Raw genomic sequence first — 19,383 nt, 5'->3', positions numbered from 1 at the left:
AATAATGAGGCAGTAAAAGTAGGGGATTTTTACTACCCAAATATTAAAACTGGGATAGTCTTAGTGTGCAAGGTAGGGAGGGAGCAAAGTTCTTAAACTGCATCCTGGAGAACCGTATAGCCAGGAGATAGAAAGTAGGAGCATTTTGGAGAAAGTGACCACAACTCAGTTATGAGAGTTATGGAAAAAGACAAAGAAAGAGTTGGGAATAAAAAAATAATAATAAACTGGGAAAATTACACTGTGATAAGGTATGGTGTGACCCAAAGTGTACTGGGCTCAGATAAAGTTATGTCAGAACAATGGGAGATATTCACGGAAGAAGCAGGAGTACAAAGCAACTACGTTCTCGTAAAAAGAAAAAAGACCACAGAACTCCTGACATCAAGGGATCTTACGGTTAGAATTAAGAAAGAGAAAGAAGCTCATATACTTATAAAGAAGCTCAGATATTTAAAGCTCTTACAGGCCGGTCAGTCTAACCTCAGTGGTGGGGATATTATTAGAATATATCTGCACTTGAAAAGACAGGTATTACTTGAGACAGTCAGCATTGATCTAATGAGGGAATATCACATTTGACAAATTTGATAAAGAGTGAGTATCATATTCGATGTGGTAGACATGAACTCTAGAGACTCTTTTGATATGGTCCCTCATAGCAGACTGGTAAAGAAAGAAACAGCTCATGAGATCCAAGGCTAAGTATCACACTGAATCCAAACATGCCTAAAAGGCAGAAAGCAGAAGCATATTTCCAGAGACTGGAAATTTGCTTCCAGAGGGGATCTTCAAGATCCTACGTTGGGGCCTTTGCTGTTTGTGGTGTAACGATTTGGATTTTAATCAGTGGTATGATCAAGAACTTTGCAGATGACATGCAAATTGACAGTGTGATAAATAACGAAGAGGATAGTGATAAGCTGCTGGAGGATATCAACAGATTTCCATTTGACACTGCGCAAATGACCATTGAACCCAGAAAAGTGTGAAATAATACACCTGGGGAGGGCTAACAAGGCAGGGGATTACATAATGAAAGGTAGGACCCCAGAAAGTACTGAAGGTTAAAGGATCCACAGTTTTCTGAAGGTAGCAGGGCAGGGGGATAAAAGGTGGTTTAGGTAGCAATAGCAGAACCGTGCATTTGTCACGTAACCTCCATATCTGAATCTGTAATCCCGGTGTCTGGGAGCAAGAAGTGTTCACCAGGAAGTTCAAACCATAACCTCTAACCACAGCTGACAGTGGCGAAAGCTAACACCCCAAGAAGACACAATGACACTCTTAATAATCCAACCCAGCGCTTACTAATAGAGTTTTAAAGATTTAAAAACCAGGAAGAGAAGTAACCCTCCACCCTATCCAACAAAAATGACGACACTAAGCCATTCAGTAAATAATGTCTATAATTCATAACTCTATTTTTCCTCTTTTTTTTCCACTTCTAAGAAAACACAGCAAACCCAAAATAGAGATTTGGGAAGGAAACCATTGCAGAGACATTTCTCAATACCACTCTATACCTTGCTTCCCAGAAGGTGATAACAGAGTTATAACTCAAAATCTTATTTCCCAGATTTTCTGCAGGACAGCAAGGCTGATGTCAGAAGGGAAGAAAGAACTTTTCATTTACAGAGCACTTTTCATGTCCGAAAGTGCTTCCAAAAAAAAAATCAACTGGTTGTACAGACAGCTGTAATGCAACATCAGTTTGGACCTAGCAAGGGATCCCACAAACAGCAATGATATTACTAATATAAAGTCTGCATGTGTAGACATTAACAAGACGCATCATCTCCGTCTGTAGCAGAACATTTCCATCTTTGATGAAAACTCAAAAGTGATCCAGGCAGAAAGACTTACTGAAATATCAAGCTCCAAGAATAAGGCAGTTTTCACTGCATCCTCCCGGGTTAGAGAAATTGCTTTAGTCACTGGAACCTGAAACAGAGTGACACCCGGTGCCAATGAGAAGCATTCTTGTTGGTAGACCTGAGGATCAAACGGCGAGTGAAAAAAGGTTAGAAAGAGCATATATCAACCAGCTGCAGAAGATTTACCGCTCCGTACATACACAAATATTCTCGGGACATTTCTGCTCAGCTCTTATACATCCTTCCTGAACCACGCTAATGATTAAGTTGAGAGCTCATGTATTTGATAAAGTAAATGCACAGCATTGTTTCACATTAACTGTTAACAAATTAGTATTGATTAAATGTTCCAAGTTCCACCTTATCACTTATCAAAGGTTTTCTGTTCTGTCCAGAACATGCAATGTGCTCAGACCTTTTCCCCAGTGCTCAGCTGACTCTCAGCACTTAGGTTCCTCTTACACCCCCACCCCATTCTTAAACACCACAGTGCCTGCTGTAATAACAGGGGTCTGCAGCAGCTCCTCCACCCCCTCAGCCTGCCACCCAGTCCTGCCCTTTCCCTGAACATGTTCCTGCCCTCAGCCTGGAAACCACTTCGACCCTCTCCCTGCATTCCTACCTGGACCATTCTTCAGCTGGTCTCACCTGTTGTTAACTGAGGTCCTGGCTCCATCTTGTGGCAGAAGCTAAAAGGTGCAAGTGAACCTGTCCAGCTGCTATGACCACTGAGCAAGGTCTGCCACTAGATGGAGGAGAAAGTGAGGTCTGCAGATGCTGGAGATCAAAGTTGAAACTTTATTGCTGGAACAGCACAGCAGGTCAGGCAGCATCCAGGGAACAGGAGATTCGACGTTTCGGGCACAGGCCCTTCTTCAGGAATGAGCAGAGAGTGTTCAGCAGGAGAAGATAAAAGGTAGGGAGGAGGGACTTGGAGGAGGGGAGTTGGAAATGTGATAGGTGGAAAGAGGTCAAGGTGAGGGTGATAGGTCGGAGTAGGGTGGAGGCGGAGAGGTCAAGAAGAAGACTGCAGGTCAGGAAGGCGGTGCCGGGCTGGAAGGATCCGGCTGAGACAAGGTGGGGGGAGGGGGGATGAAGAAACTGGTGAAGTCCAAGTTCATCCCCTGTGGTTGGAGGGTTCCCAGTCGGAAGATAAGACGCTCCTCCTCCGACCGTCGGGTTGTTGTGGTTTGGCGGTGGATGAGTCCAATGACCTGCATATCCTCGGTGGAGTGGGAGGGGGAGTTGAAATGCTGTGCCACAGGTTGGTTGGGTTGGTTCGTCCGGGTGGCCCAGAGGTGCTCTCTGAATCGCTCCGCAAGTAGGCGGCCTGTCTCCCCAATATAGAGGAGGCCACACCGGCTGCAGCGGATGCAGTAGATGATGTGGGTGGAGGTGCAGGTGAATCTGTGGCGGATATGGAAGTTTCCCTTGGGGCCTTGGAGAGAAGTGAGGGGGGAGGTGTGGGCGCAAGTGTTGCACCTCCTGCGGTTGCAAGGGAAGGTGCCGGGAGTGGTGGTTGGGTCGGTGGGGGGTGTGGATCTGACAAGGGAGTCGCGGAGGGAGTGGTCTCTACGGAAAGCTGATAGGGGAGGGGAGGGAAATATATCCTTGGTGCTGGGGTCTGTTTGGAGGTGGCGGAAGTGACGGCGGATGATGCGCTGTACATGGAGATTGGTGGGGTGGTAGGTGAGGACCAGTGGGGTTCTGTCCTGGTGGCGGTTGGAGGGGCGGGGCTCAAGGGCGGAGGAGCGGGAAGTGGAGGAGATGCGGTGGAGGGCACCGTCGACCACGTCGGGGGGGAAATTGCGGTCCTTGAAGAAGGAGGCCATCTGTGTTGTACGTATTTTGAACTGGTCCTCCTGGGAGCAGATGCGGCGGAGACGAAGGAATTGGGAGAATGGGATGGCGTTTTTACAGGGGGCAGGATGGGAGGAGGTGTAGTCCAGGTAGCTGTGGGAGTCGGTAGGTTTGTAGTAGATGTCCGTGTTGATTCGGTCGCCTGAGATAGAAACAGAAAGGTCTAGGAAGGGGAGGGAGGAGTCCGAGACTGTCCAGGTGAATTTGAGGTCGGGGTGGAAGGTGTTGGTGTAGTGGATGAACTGTTCAACCTCCTCGTGGGAGCACGAGGTAGCGCCGATACAGTCATCAATGTAGCGAAGAAAAAGATGGGGGGTGGGGCCAGTGTAGTTGCGGAAGATGGATTGTTCCACATACCCTACGAAGAGGCAGGCATAGCTGGGGCCCATGCGGGTGCCCATGGCTACTCCTTTTGTTTGGAGAAAGTGGGAGGATTGGAAAGAAAAGTTGTTCAGGGTGAGGACCAGTTCGGTCAGTCGAAGGAGGGTGTCGGTGGAAGGGTACTGGGTGGTACGGCGGGAAAGGAAGAAGCGGAGTGCTTTGAGTCCTTCGTGATGGGGGATGGAGGTGTACAGGGACTGGATGTCCATGGTGAAGATGAGGCGTTGGGGACCGGGGAAGCGGAAATCCTGGAGGAGGTGGAGGGCGTGGGTGGTGTCACGAACGTAGGTGGGGAGTTCTTGGACTAATGGGGACAGGACCGTGTCGAGGTATGCCGAGATGAGTTCGGTTGGGCAGGAGCAGGCTGAGACGATGGGTCGTCCGGGGCAGTCAGGTTTGTGGATTTTGGGCAGGAGGTAGAAACGGGCGGTTCGGGGTTGTGGGACTATAAGGTTGGAGGCGGTGGATGGGAGGTCCCCTGAGGTGATGAGGTTATGGACGGTCTGGGAGATGATGGTTTGGTGGTGGGGGGTGGGGTCATGGTCAAGGGGACGGTAGGAGGAGGTATCTGCGAGCTGGCGTTTGGCCTCAGCGGTGTAAAGGTCAGTGCGCCAAACTACTACTGCGCCTCCCTTGTCAGCTGGTTTGATGGTGAGGTTGGGGTTGGAACGGAGGGAGTGGAGGGCTGCGCGTTCCGAGGGTGAGAGGTTGGAGTGGGTGGGGGGAGTGTGGGAGTTCAGGTAGCGGTTAATATCGCGGCGGCAGTTGGCTATGAAGAGGTCGAGGGCAGGTAGGAGGCCAGCACGGGGTGTCCAGGTGGATGGGGTGTGTTGGAGGTGGGAGAAGGGGTCGTCAGAGGGTGGGCGAGAGTCTTGATTGAAGAAGAAGGCACGGAGGCGAAGGCGGCGGAAGAATTGTTCGGTGTCACTCCGTGTATTGAATTCATTGACCCGAGAACGTGTGGGAACGAAGGTGAGACCTCTGCTGAGGACTGATCTTTCATCCTCAGAGAGGGGCAAGTCTGGAGGGATGGTGAACACACGGCAGGGAGCTAGGACCTGGTGTGGGGCTGGAGGTGGATGTGGGGGCGGGGTTAGGCCTGGGGGCGGGGACAGAGGTCGGCTTGGGGGCGGAGTTGGACATGGTGATAGAGACCGGCGGGGGGGCGGGGTTAGTCGCGGTGACGGAACTCGGCCGGGGGGCGGAGTTAGGCGCGGTGACGGAACGCGGCGTGGGGGCGGGGCTAGGCGCGGTGACGGAACTCGGCCGGGGGGCGGAGTTAGGCGTGGTGGCGGAACGCGGCTTGGGGGCGGGGTTAGGCGCGGTGACGGAACTCGGCCGGGGGGCGGAGTTAGGCGTGGTGGCGGAACGCGGCGGGGGGGGCGGGGTTAGGCGTGGTGACGGAACGCGGCGGGGGGGCGGAGACACATGCGGCGATGTGGTCCAAACGTAGATTGCTGACGTCACTGGGGGCGGAAGTAGCTGCGGCGACCACGCAGACAGAGTTCTTCCCCGTAGCCGCGGAGGTCGCCAATCTGTTGGTGATGGTCTTCATGACGATCGCAGAGCAGGTTGTCTGTGCGGCGATTCCGGAGGCGGTTGTTTGGGCCGCGATCATGAAGGTTGCGAGGTCGGTGGGGGCGGAAGTGACGTCATCGTCGTCGGCGTCTGCGGCTATTGCCGCGGGCGCTGTAGCGGCCGTGTGTGTAATGGCGCCGGACTGGTTTCGGAGGCCGATGGAAGTTTCTGGAACGGTTGAGGAATCCGGAGTTTGGGGGTAAGTGGACAAACCTACCGACTCCCACAGCTACCTGGACTACACCTCCTCCCATCCTGCCCCCTGTAAAAACGCCATCCCATTCTCCCAATTCCTTCGTCTCCGCTGCATCTGCTCCCAGGAGGACCAGTTCAAAATACGTACAACACAGATGGCCTCCTTCTTCAAGGACCGCAATTTCCCCCCCCGACGTGGTCGACGGTGCCCTCCACCGCATCTCCTCCACTTCCCGCTCCTCCGCCCTTGAGCCCCGCCCCTCCAACCGCCACCAGGACAGAACCCCACTGGTCCTCACCTACCACCCCACCAATCTCCATGTACAGCGCATCATCCGCCGTCACTTCCGCCACCTCCAAACAGACCCCAGCACCAAGGATATATTTCCCTCCCCTCCCCTATCAGCTTTCCGTAGAGACCACTCCCTCCGCGACTCCCTTGTCAGATCCACACCCCCCACCGACCCAACCACCACACCCGGCACCTTCCCTTGCAACCACTTGCGCCCACACCTCCCCCCTCACTTCTCTCCAAGGCCCCAAGGGAAACTTCCATATCCGCCACAGATTCACCTGCACCTCCACCCACATCATCTACTGCATCCGCTGCAGCCGGTGTGGCCTCCTCTATATTGGGGAGACAGGCCGCCTACTTGCGGAGCGATTCAGAGAGCACCTCTGGGCCACCCGGACGAACCAACCCAACCAACCTGTGGCACAGCATTTCAACTCCCCCTCCCACTCCACCGAGGATATGCAGGTCATTGGACTCATCCACCGCCAAACCACAACAACCCGACGGTCGGAGGAGGAGCGTCTTATCTTCCGACTGGGAACCCTCCAACCACAGGGGATGAACTTGGACTTCACCAGTTTCTTCATCCCCCCTCCCCCCACCTTGTCTCAGCCGGATCCTTCCAGCCCGGCACCGCCTTCCTGACCTGCAGTCTTCTTCTTGACCTCTCCGCCTCCACCCTACTCCGACCTATCACCCTCACCTTGACCTCTTTCCACCTATCACATTTCCAACTCCCCTCCTCCAAGTCCCTCCTCCCTACCTTTTATCTTCTCCTGCTGAACACTCTCTGCTCATTCCTGAAGAAGGGCCTGTGCCCGAAACGTCGAATCTCCTGTTCCCTGGATGCTGCCTGACCTGCTGTGCTGTTCCAGCAATAAAGTTTCAACTGCCACTAGATGGAGCCTAGTTTATTTAAAATTGTCCTGTCGAGTACTATAGGGGAGTACCTGTAAATCTATGTAAACACTACAATATATAGAGCTGTATATGGTACTTATATTTATTTTTCAATTTAGTGATTTACTTTAAAAGATCCTTCAGTTCAGAAAACAGCACTTACGCAGTACAGTATACCAACCTGAGCTTCCTCTCCTGAACACATTAAACAGAACAAAAGCCCAGCTGTAGTTGCTAGTTCTCGTCGTTGAAGAAAGTAGCTTAAGACTATGCAGCATAAGGAAGCATCTGCTACAGTAGGAGAACATCTACCACTCAGAGTTAACGCATTATCAGACAGAAAGAGAGCTTACAGAATTTAACCTCATGCCAGAATCCAATTCTAACAAATTGATATTGCAAACATGTAAGAAGTAGAAATTAAATGCTAATTCCCAAACTGAGGAATAGGTCTGTGGAAGTGATGCCAACAAACCAATTAAATGTTAAATCAGTCAACTCCACTGTAAAGAATTGATTGTGTCCTTAGCAAACAATAGGATTGAAAAGGAAAAATACAGAGATAGCAATCAAAAATCATTAAAATTGATTACAACTGCTAAACTGTAGCACTAATTTCAGACAGATGCAATGTCAAGTCAATAAGGCAAGGGAAGTATAGAGCAAAGCACTGTAGATCCTGGAAATCTGAAATCAAAGATAAAACAGAAAATGCTGGAAATTCTGAGTAGCTTGGATTTAATGTGTGGAAACACAGAAACGGAGGTGACGTTCCAGGTCAGTGACCTTGCATGAGAACCAGGGGGAAAAAAAACAAAGTTCAAGCAGTGAAAGAGGAGGGGGTGAAAAATGAACAAAAAGGAAGGCTTGTGTCAGAGTGGAATACTGGAGATTAAATGACAAGTGTTGGTAGGGGAGGGCTAAAAGGGATAGTAATGTGAACATTAGTAAAAGATGCCTCAAAAAAGATGTGAGCAGCAAAATTAGCAGCTGCTGACAAGAAAAACAAAAGTAAAACCAAAACCTGTAAAAGAAAAAAAAAAGAGATTACAGTCTGATTTGTTTTCTTTGAAATGGTTAATGGAATGTGGATAATCAGTGGGTAGGACAGCAATTATTCCTTTTGAGAAGAAGGTGACAGTAAGCCACCTTATTGAATCACTGCAGTCCATATATGATGTAGGTGCACCCATGCAGGGCTGTTAGGGAGACAGGCCAGAATTTTGACCAGAGGTACAGAAGGACTGGCTATATAGCTCTGAATCAAAATAGTGTTTGACTTGTAGACAAAATCTGCAAATGGTAGTTTTGCCATGTATTTACTGTCATTGTTTTGAAGATCACAGATTTGAAGGGTAGTGTTGAAGGAGTCTCGGTGAATTGCTGTAGTCATCTACATAGTACAGACTATTGCTAACTGAGTAGTGGCAATGGAAGCAGAGTTTTGATGGATGGGATGCTGAAGGGAGCTGTTTTGAATTGCACAGTGTTAAGTTCTAAGTACATTTGGAGTTATGTTTATCCAGGCAAACGAAGAGCATTCCATCACACTCGCAGCCTGTGGATAGTGGACAGGCTTCGGAGAGTCCAGTGCCGAGTTTGTTGCCCTAACACTCCCAGCCTTTCATTTGCTTTCACAGCCACAGTATTTATATGGCTGGTCCAGTTCAGTTTCTGGTCAATAGTGATGGTGGAGGATTCAGCGATGTTAATCCTATTGATTGTCCAGGCTAGATGGTGAGATTCTCTTAGCAGATATAGTCATTACCTGGTAATAGTGTCAAATGAGTGTTACTCCCCATCTATTCAATGCAAGCCTGGATCGTATCCAGGTTTTACTGCATGGGAATGAACTGATTAAGTACCTCAGAAATTAGAACTAGAATTGAACATCACGCTTTCAGGGAAGATTCACTGATGGAGGGAATGTCATCAATGAAGCAGCTGTGATTGGCCTCAACCACATTGTTTCCTGATTTCCATTTACAATTAAGATTTTTTTTATAGAAGTCTTTCATACTCTGCTTTTTATTCCCTACAATGAACAAACTTTCTTACCTCTCCTTGTAAGTGTCTTAACTTAATTCTTAACTTATCCTTCGATTGATCTTGAATGAAAATGTCTACTCTATTAAAGATTGGTAATCCAAGATGGAGGATGGGAAAAATTTCTGGCTATAACAGCTGCTCCTTTTTTTGAGGTATTTTAGGTGTTGGAGGAAGTGATTTCCTCAAATCCTAGGAGGCAGCAATTACTGTTGTATATGCTGTTGCAGTGAACCTGCACAGTTACTGCCTTTGCTGTTTGAATTCATATATCAGTAGACATCAGAGTGCATGTGGGAAAATTAACACACAATGAAATTCACAACTGATCTTGGAGGAACTGTTTGGGAGAGGTCACAGCACAGAAACAGACAAGTGGATATTTTAAGCGTGGCCTTACAGTAAGTCTGCAGTAGTGAGTAGAGTGAGCTCTTTCCTGTTTATATGTTTTATTGAGATATGTCTCTTGATTAAACTTAAAATATAAGCCCAAAGTATTAATTTAACCTGGAGCAGTGTTTTGTAGAGGAATAAGGCAGTGCTATTTTCAGGGTCTGTAGATTAACAGAAGCAAAAAATGGCCTATAGTAGAGTGATATGCTCATCTTGTTGAATGTGGGAGTTTAGGATTGTATCTGCAATAAATGCCGTTGGCTGCGAATCCTATCAGGTCGAATGGATCGGTTGGACAGACAGTTAGAGGCAATGAGGAATTTACAACAGCAAGGGGATTTGATGGATGGCAGTTATAGGAAGGTGGAAAAGTCACAGATACAATCACATAGATGGATGAACTCCAGCAAAGATCAGAGAGATAGACAGTTGGTACAGGAGTTTTCTGTGGCTATTCCCATTTCAAATAAGTATGCTGCTTTGGAAAATGTAGGGTGTGATGGATTCTCAGGGGAATGTAGCACGAATAGTCAGTTTCTGATATTGAGACTGGCTCTCATGCAATGAGGGGTATGTCAGGTTCCAAGAGATCGATTGTGTTAAGGGACTGTCTAGTCTGAGATATAGACAGACGTTTCTGTAGCTAGCAGTGAAAAAGCAGAATGGTGTGTTGTTTCCCTGGTGCCAGGAGCAAGGATGTCTCAGAGAGGGTGCAGAATGTTCTCATGGGGGAGAGGGGACAGCATTTTCCACATTGAAACCAACGACATAGGAAGGGAAAAAGTTGAGATTCTGAAGGGAGTTTACAGAGTTGGTAGGAATTTAAAAAGGAGGTCCTCGAGAGTAGTAATATCTGGATAACTCCTGGTGCCACGAGCTAGTGAGGGCAGGAATAGGAGGATAGAGCAGATGAGGAGATGGCTGAGGAGCTGGTGTATGGGAGAAGGATTCACTTATTTGGATCATTAGAAGCTCTTCTGGGGTAGAAGTGACCTGTACAAGGATGGATTGTACCTAAATTGGAAGGGGACTAAAATACTGGCAGGGAGATTTGCTTGAGCTGCTCGGGAAGATTTAAACTAGTAAGGTGGGGGGGGGAGACCCAGGGAGATAGTGAGGAAAGAGATCAATCTGAGACTGGTACAGTTAAGAACAAAGGCAAGTCAAACAGTCAGGGCAGGCAGGGACAAAGCAGAGAACAAGGTAGGACTGATAAATTAAACTGCATTTATTTCAATGCAAGTGCCCTAACAGGGAAGGCAGATGAACTCAGGGCATGGTTAGGAACATGGGACTGGGATATCATAGCAATTACAGAAACGTGGCTCTGGGATGGACAAGACTGGGAGCTTAATGTTCCAGGATACAAATGCTACAGGAAGGATAGAAAGGGAGGCAAGAGAGGAGGGGCAGTGGCGTTTTAGATAAGGGATCGCATTACAGCTGTACTGAGGGAGAATATTCCCAGAAGTACATCCAGGTGGAATTGAGAAATACGAAAAAAATTATCATCTTATTGGGATTGTATTATAGAACTCCTAATAGTCAGAAGGAAATTGAGAAACAAATTTGTAAGGAGATGTCAGCTATCTGTAAGAATAATAGGGTGGTTATGGTAGGGGATTTTAACTTTCCAAACATAGACTGAGACTGCCATAGTGTTCAGGGTTTAGATAAAGAGGAATTTGTTAAGCATGTACAAGAAATCTTTCTGATTCAGTATGTGGGTGAACCTAGTGAGAAGGTGCAAATCTTGACCTACTGTTGGGAAATAAGGCAGGGCAGGTGACTGAGGGGTCAGTGGGGGAGCACTTTGGGGCCAGCGACCATAATTCTATTAGATTTAAAATAGTGATGGAAACGATAGACCAGATCTAACAGTTGATGTTCTAAATTGGAGAAAGACCAATTTTGATGCTATTGGGCAAGAACAGCTGGAAAATGGGAAGCCTTCAGAAATGAGATAACGAGAATCCAGAGCAAGTATATTCTTGTTAGGGTGAAAGGGAAGGCTGGTAGGTATAGGGAATGCTGGATGACCAAAGAAATTGAGGGTTTGGTTAAGAAAAAGGAAGCATATCTCAGGTATAGACAGGATACTTAAGAGGGAAATCAAGGGCAAAAAGGGGACACAGGATACTTTGGCAAATAGAGTTAAGGAGAATCCAGGAGGGTTTTTACGAATACATTAAGGACAAAAGGGTAACTAGGGAGACAATAGGGCCCCTCAAAGATTCCTGAAGAAGGGCTTATGCCCGAAACGTCGATTCTCCTGTTCTTTGGATGCTGCCTGACCTGCTGCGCTTTTCCAGCAACACATTTTCAGCCCCTCAAAGAGCATCAAGGCAGCCTTTGTGTGGAGCAGCAGGAGATGGGGCAGATTTACTAAACGAGTATTTTGCATCAGTATTTACTATGGAAAAGGACATGGAAGATATAGAATGTAGGGAAATAGATATAGTGACATCTTGAAAAATGTCCAGATTACAGGGGAGGAAGTGCTGGATGTCTTGAAACGCATACAAGTGGATAAATTCCCAGGACCTAATCAGATGTACCCTAGAACTCTATGGGAAGCAATTGCTAGGCCTCTTAATGAGACTGGAGGTTGGCTAATGTAGTCACACTGTTTAAGAAAGATGGTAAGGACAAGTCAGGGAACTATAGACCAGTGAGCCTGATGTCGCTGGTGGGCAAGGTGTTGGAGGGAATCCTGAGGGACAGGATGTACATGTCTTTGGAATAGCAAGGACTGATTAGGGATAGTCAACATGGCTTTGTGTGTGGATAATCAAGTCTCAAACTTGATTGAGTGTTTTTTGAAGAAGTAACAAAGAGGATTGATGAGGGCAGAGCGGTAGATGTGATCTATATGGACTCCAGAAAGGTGTTTGACAAACTTCCCCATGGAAGACTGGTTAGCAAGGTTAGATCTCACGGAATACAGGGAGAACTCGCCATTTGGATACAGAACTGGCTTAAAGGTAGAAGATAGAGTGTGAAGGTGGAGAGTTGTTTTTCAGACTGGAGGCCTGTGACCGGTGGAGTGCCACAAGGATTGGTGCTGGGTCCACTACTTTTCATCATTTATTTAAATGATTCAGATGTGAGCATAAGAGGTATAGTTAGTAAGTTTGCAGATGTCACCAAAATTGGAGATTTAGTGGACATCGAAGGTTACCTCAGAATCTGGATAAGATGGGCCAATGGGCTGAGAAGTGGCAGATGGAGTTTAATTTCGATAAATGCGAGGTGCTGCATTTCGGCAAAGCAAATCTTAGCAGGTCTTACACACTTAATGGTAAGGTCCTAGGGAGTGTTGCTGAACAAGGAGACCTTGGAGTGCAGGTTCACAGCTCCTTGAAAGTGGAGATGCAGGTAGATAGGATAGTGAAGAGGGTATTGGGTGTGCTTTCCTTTATTGGTCAGAGTATTGAGTACAGGAGTTGGGAGGTCATGTTGCGGCTGTACAGGACATTGGTTAGGCCACTGTTGGAATATTGTGTGCAATTTTGGTCTCGTTCCTATCGGAAAGATGTTGCAAAACTTGAAAGGGTTCAGAAAAGATTTACAAGGATGTTGCCAGAGTTGGAGGATTTGAGCTATACGGAAAGGCTGAACAGGCTGGGGCTGTTTTCCCTGGAGTGTTGGAGGCCGAGGGGTGACCTTCTAGAGTTTTATAAAACCATGAGGGACATGGATAGGATAAATAGACAAAGTCTTTGAAAGAATGTTTGTTGAGACACAGTCATCATTCAAGTACATTTATGGTATATAAGGCATATAAATGATGCCATCAAGTTAGCAGGAGAGAGTGTTTAGAGACAGATGGTCTTACCTGTTCTGTGCTTTCCTGAAACTCCACATTCAGATACTCCACTGGCAGTGAAGGGATATTCAGAGCACTTTCTGACAAGGGCTTTTCAGATTGTACCCAGGTTGGCACTTGACAACATTCCTGAAATCCTGCTACTATAGGATTTTGTTCAACACCCACAGATGAAATAACTGAATCTTTAGCTGTTGGTGGGACATTTGCTTCTAACTTCAACAATTCAATATCTGCCAACTCAGAACTCCTGTCTGCGGTTGAAACATCATTCATAGCCAATATGTTTTCTATACTGTTAATTTCCTCTTTTTGCCCCTTGCATAATTCGTTCAATGCATCCCAAAGACCTTCAATCCAAGGTTCGACCACTAACTCCAACCTAAAAACAAACAGAAATTTAATAATTACGGTAATGTTGATTTTCAATGTTCAAAATTACACAGGAAGGGCTGTAACAACATTTCCTTGTTAGCAAAATAAATGTTAGTATAATTCTGAACAAATTAGGAATGAGCTGCTCTAACAAGCTTATAACATAATCAACTTAAGTTTGTTTACATCATAACAAGAGGACAGCACACAGTAGAATATACCTATAATATACTCAACCAAACTGCTAGCATACCTCTCCATAAAATCAGAATCAAACTAACAAGATTTTATCATTAATTATTTTGTTCCATTAATATAGACTCCAATTTCAAGATTGTTGGTGATGCAGAAATATACATTTTCCACGTGTTACTGCTTTTCACTCCCCCACCCCACATAAGCGATCATTTTACATACTCATGCTGCCAGTAAGGAGGCTCATTGAGCAGCAGCAAGTGTTTGAAATCTCTAAACGTGAATGGTGTTTTGCCCAACTACAATGATCAGAACGCCATGGGTACTGCATACACGACTTTCAGACATAGCTGGCCAGTGAATGAACCTGGAAAGCAATTCACCACAGCAGTAGCTTTTACTTGATCAAGTAGGAACAGAAAGATTTTTTTAAAAATCAACACATTTTTGTTACCATAAATCCTCCACAAGAATAACCAACAAGAGCTTAATTTAGAATTTTTGTTTGAAAGACTGTGCAGGCCATAAAGTTAGAATCACTAATTTTAAATCAAGACTAGTATACGGAGAGAGGGCTACAGATACTGGAGATCGGAGTCGAAGAGTGTGGTGCCGGAAAGGCACAGCCAGTCACACAGCATCAGAGGAGCAGGACAGTCAACATTTCGGGAATAAACTCTTCATCAGGAATTAGTAGTAGCATGTGCATTGTAATTACATGATCAAATCATTTGACCCCTCTGACTAAATTAACAGTAACCTCCTGTGATATGAATTAAAGCTCATTTTAGTTTTTGTTTGAAAAGATGAATTTGCAAACTGATTGCAAGTTAGGATGCACCATATTGTATATTGAGGCCCTGAATCCCCTATTATCTTTTGAAACATTTGGTCAAAGTGGTCTGACTATCGTCAGTACAGCTGGAACGTCTTCGGGCTGACATTTAGCAGATTTATATATTCAAATTTCAAAGCTGGACCAAACATTTCAAATTAAAAATCAATTTCATGCTTGGCTTTAGATAATGAATTGCACCAACATTAAAATAAAGAATTAACTGAAGTTTTCCTTTTTTTTAAGAAAGATCTTTGTAAAGCACAAGGATATATACCTAGTGCATGTCTACATACTTCTTTTCCACTTTTTGTGCCACATTTCCATCAAAAATTTGCAAGATAAATACATTGAATCGTGCCAAAAAAATTACAGCAAGCCAACAAGAAAATGAGGAGTATATAAATTGAATCACTTTAAAATTTACTGTAGTATCATTATGACCGTTAGACTTTTTCACCAGAACAGGTCAGCCTTTATCTTAAAAAAAAAGGAAATTAGTGATTCAGATGAGTTTTTATGACAACCAACAGTGGTTGCATGGTCACCAACTCAGCTGCCTTATTTCAGATTTTTATTAATTTCAAATTCCATTAGCCTCATATGATCTAAAACCATGTCTCAAGACCATTAGGCTTGGGTTCTAGGTTACTAGTCCTTTGACATTGCCACTACACCACCATCTCCCCGGAATTATTAAGAGCTTTAATACCATCGGATTTCTATCAGTGAAATGACAGCGGGGCACGATAAGACGTCTTTGCTACATTAATTCATTTCAGTGATTCTTTAGGACAGGATTGGGGGAGGGGCCCATAGCACAACTATGACACAGGAGTGAATGACAGGAGATGACTTCAAGGTTAATCTGCACACGCAGTAAATCCTAAAATTGCATTTGAATTCAGAGGGTCAATGTGTTAAATAATACTAACATTTAGTGATCTACAAATTCTAGGCTAATACTTGCACATAAAAACTTGTCTAGAACAATATTTGAAAGTATTGTTGTTGATAATAAATATGTATTGTCACACAACCTGCTACAGTATATTTACAGAAATATGTATTGTATTATTTTTAAACAAATACCAGAGCTAAATGATTAATATTGTAATATGGAGTGGCTTGTTGCATGAGACCAATAAGGGACACACAAAGATGAGATCATTGTGAGCATGGGATTCTGGAAAAGGATGGAGCAGGTCAGTTAAAGAGGACACAAGAATGGTGAGTAGGTTCTTGGCACAGAGAGGGAAAGATTGTCAGTAAATAACATCTACAAAAGGAAACAATTGAGATTGGCTACATTCTGAGCAATAAAATCTTGCTGAAACGTGACTGAAGGAAGACCAAAAATGTAGAAGGTGAGAGAGAGAGAAAAAAAAAGAGAAGTGAAGCTTAGACAGCTTGAAAGTAGAAGGCTTCTAACATTCAACTGAAAAGGAAAGGTAACTGTCATCACTAGGCTCAAGCCTACAGAGAAGCAAAGCGCAGAGATTAGATTCCATCTAATTTGTAGGTTGCAAATGTAACAACAATCTGTGATTCTATTTTGCACAGACCTACGCAAAAGGTCAGCTGCAAAAAAAAAGAACTGTTGGATCGTTTGTGGCAATTTCTCCCCTAATCAAGAAGAGGAAAGTACTTTTATAAACTTCCAACACTAACATTATCCTATCGAAAGCTTAATGTTCCTTGATTTCCCACAGTTCACAGGTTATGCACTGCTCCATTGGACCTGCTCCATTGTTAACTAGTGAGTAGTAAATAGCCAAACAAGATCTGTTTTTAAACAACAACTTCCCCTGATTCTGCTACTTTGGGGAATAAATTGACAGCAACTTTAAAAAAAAGCAGAAAGATCAAACCCATAACAATTTCCTTAAAAATCCACTCTGAAAATGTGTTGCTGGAAAAGCGCAGCAGGTCAGGCAGCATCCAAGGAACAGGAGAATCGACGTTTCGGGCATAAGCCCTTCTTCAGGAATGAGGAAAGTGTGTCCAGCAGGCTAAGACAAAAGGTAGGGAGGAGGGACTTGGGGAAGGGGCGTTGGAATTGCGGTAGGTGAAGGGAGGTCAAGAGGCCGGAGTGGGGTGGGGGCGGAGAGGTCAGGAAGAAGATTGCAGGTTAGGAAGGCGGTGCTGAGTTCGAGGGATTTGACTGAGACAAGGTGGGGAAGGGGAAATGAGGAAACTGGAGAAATCTGAGTTCATCCCTTGTGGTTGGAGGGTTCCCAGGCAGAAGATGAGGCGCTCTTCCTCCAACTGTCGTGTTGCCATGGTCTGGCGATGGAGGAGTCCAAGGACCTGCATGTCCTTGGTGCAGTGGGAGGGGGAGTTAAAGTGTTGGGCTACGGGGTGGTTGGGTTGGTTGGTGCGGGTGTCCCAGAGGTGTTCTCTGAAACGTTCCGCAAGTAGGCGGCCTGTCTCCCCAATATAGAGGAGGCCACATCGGGTGCAGCGGATGCAATAGATGATGTGTGTGGAGGTGCAGGTGAATTTGTGGCGGATATGGAAGTGTCCCTTGGGGCCTTGGAGGGAAGTAATGGGGGAGGTGTGGGCGCAAGTTTTGCATTTCTTGCGGTTGCAGGGGAAGGTGCCGGGAGTGGAGGTTGGGTTGGTGGGGTGTGTGGACCTGACGAGGGAGTCACGGAGGGAGTGGTCTTTTCGGAACGCTGATAGGGGAGGGGAGGGAAAATATATCCCTGGTGGTGGGGTCCATTTGGAGGTGGCGGAAATGACAGCGGATGATACTTTGTACATGGAGGTTGGTGGGGTGGTAGGTGAGGACCAGTGGGGTTCTGTCCTGGTGGCGGTTGGAGGGGCGGGGCTCAAGGGCGGAGGAGCAGGCATCGTCGACTACGTCTGACGGGAAATTGCGGTCCTTGAAGAAGGAGGCCATCTGGGTTGTATGGTTTTGGAACTGGTCCTCCTGGGAGCAGATGCAGCGGAGACAAAGGAATTGGGAATATGGGATGGCGTTTTTACAGGGGGCACGGTGGGGGAGGTGTAGTCTAGGTAGCTGTGGGAGTCGGTCGGTTTATAGTAAATGTCCGTGTTGATTCGGTCACCCGAGATAGAAATGGAAAGGTCTAGGAAGGGGAGGGAGGAGTCTGAGACGGTCCAGGTGAATTGGAGGTCGGGGAGGAAGGTATTGGTAAAGTGGATGAACTGTTCAACCTCCTCGTGGGAGCATGAGGTAGCGCCGATACAGTCATTGATGTAGCGGAGGAAAAGGTGGGGGGTGGTGCCAGTGTAGCTGCGGAAGATGGACTGTTCCACATATCCTACGAAGAGGCAGGCATAGCTGGGGCCCATGCAGGTGCCCATGGCTACTCCTTTGGTTTGGAAGAAGTGGGAGGATTGGAAAGAGAAGTTGTTCAGGGTGAGGACCAGTTCAGTCAGTCGAAGGAGGGTGTTGGTGGAAGGGTACTGGTTGGTACGGTGGGAAAGGAAGAAGTGGAGGGCTTTAAGTCCTTTGTGATGGAGGATGGAGGTGTACAGGGATTGGATGTCCATAGGGAAGATAAGGCGTTGGGGACCGGGGAAGCGAAAATCATGGAGGAGTTGAGGGCATGGGTGGGGTGTCCCGAACGTAGGTGGGGAGTTCTTGGACTAAGGGGGACAGGACCGTGTCGAGGTATGCAGAGATGAGTTCGGTGGGGCAGGAGCAGGCTGAGACAATGGGACGGCCGGGGCAGTCAGGTTTGTGGATTTTGGGCAGGAGGTAGAAACGGGAGGTGCGGGGTTGTGGGACTATGAGGTTGGAGGCGGTGGATGGGAGATCCCCTGAGGTGATGAGATTCTGGATGGTCTGGGAGATGATGGTTTGGTGGTGGGAGGTGGGATCATGGTCAAGGGGGCAGTAGGAGGAGGTGTCCGCGAGCTGAAGTTTAGCCTCAGCGGTGTAAAGGTCAGTGCGCCAAACTACTACCGCGCCTCCCTTGTCAGCTGGTTTGATAGTGAGGTTGGGGTTGGAACGGAGGGAGTGGAGGGCTGCACGTTCCGAGGGTGAGAGGTTGGAGTGGGTGAGAGGGGTGGAGAGGTTGAGGCGGTTAATGTCGCGGCGGCAGTTGGCTATGAAGAGATCGAGGGCGGGTAAGAGGCCAGCACGGGGTGTCCAGGTGGATGGGGTGTGTTGGAGGCGGGAGAAGGGGTCGTCAGAGGGTGGGCAAGAGTCTTGGTTGAAGAAGTAGGCACGGAGGCGAAGGCGGCGGAAGAATTGTTTGATGTCACGCCGCATGTTGAACTCGTTGATCCGAGAGAGTAGGGGAATGAAGGTGAGGCCTCTGCTGAGGACTGATCTTTCATCCTCAGAGAGGGGTAGGTCTGGAGGGATGGTGAAAACACGGCAGGGCTGGGAGCTAGGACCTGATGCGGGGCTGGAGCTGGGAGTGGTGGCGGGGTTGGGCGTGGGGGCGGGGACGGAGATCGGTGTGGGGGCGGAGTTGGGAGTGGTGACCCATCCGCCCCTCCAACCACCACCAGGACAGAACCCCACTGGTCCTCACCTACCACCCCACCAACCTCCATGTACAATGTATCATCCGCCGTCATTTCCGCCACCTCCAAACGGACCCCACCACCAGGGATATATTTTCCCTCCCCTCCCCCATCAGCG

At 47.0% G+C, this 19,383-nt stretch overlaps 1 protein-coding gene across 5 annotated transcripts in view; it reads right to left on the bottom strand.

The window, feature by feature from the left end:
* Positions 1 to 19,383, bottom strand: part of mtrr (5-methyltetrahydrofolate-homocysteine methyltransferase reductase) — a 97,910-nt gene that overhangs the window by 65,832 nt on the left and 12,695 nt on the right. For all 5 annotated transcript variants that reach the window (XM_043689986.2, XM_043689981.2, XM_043689982.2 and 2 more), the window contains 2 exons: positions 13,364 to 13,736; positions 1,867 to 1,995 (listed from right to left, as the gene is read on the bottom strand). In XM_043689986.2, the coding sequence (XP_043545921.2) occupies positions 1,867 to 1,995; positions 13,364 to 13,736 (502 nt within the window). The remainder of the gene's footprint in view (positions 1 to 1,866; positions 1,996 to 13,363; positions 13,737 to 19,383) is intronic.

The sequence above is a fragment of the Chiloscyllium plagiosum genome, unplaced genomic scaffold, assembly GCF_037043375.1.
Source record: "Chiloscyllium plagiosum isolate Xiang-an unplaced genomic scaffold, Cpla_swu_hap1 HiC_scaffold_5, whole genome shotgun sequence".
NCBI lineage: Eukaryota > Metazoa > Chordata > Chondrichthyes > Orectolobiformes > Hemiscylliidae > Chiloscyllium > Chiloscyllium plagiosum.
This window is presented reverse-complemented; position numbering and strand designations above follow the sequence as displayed.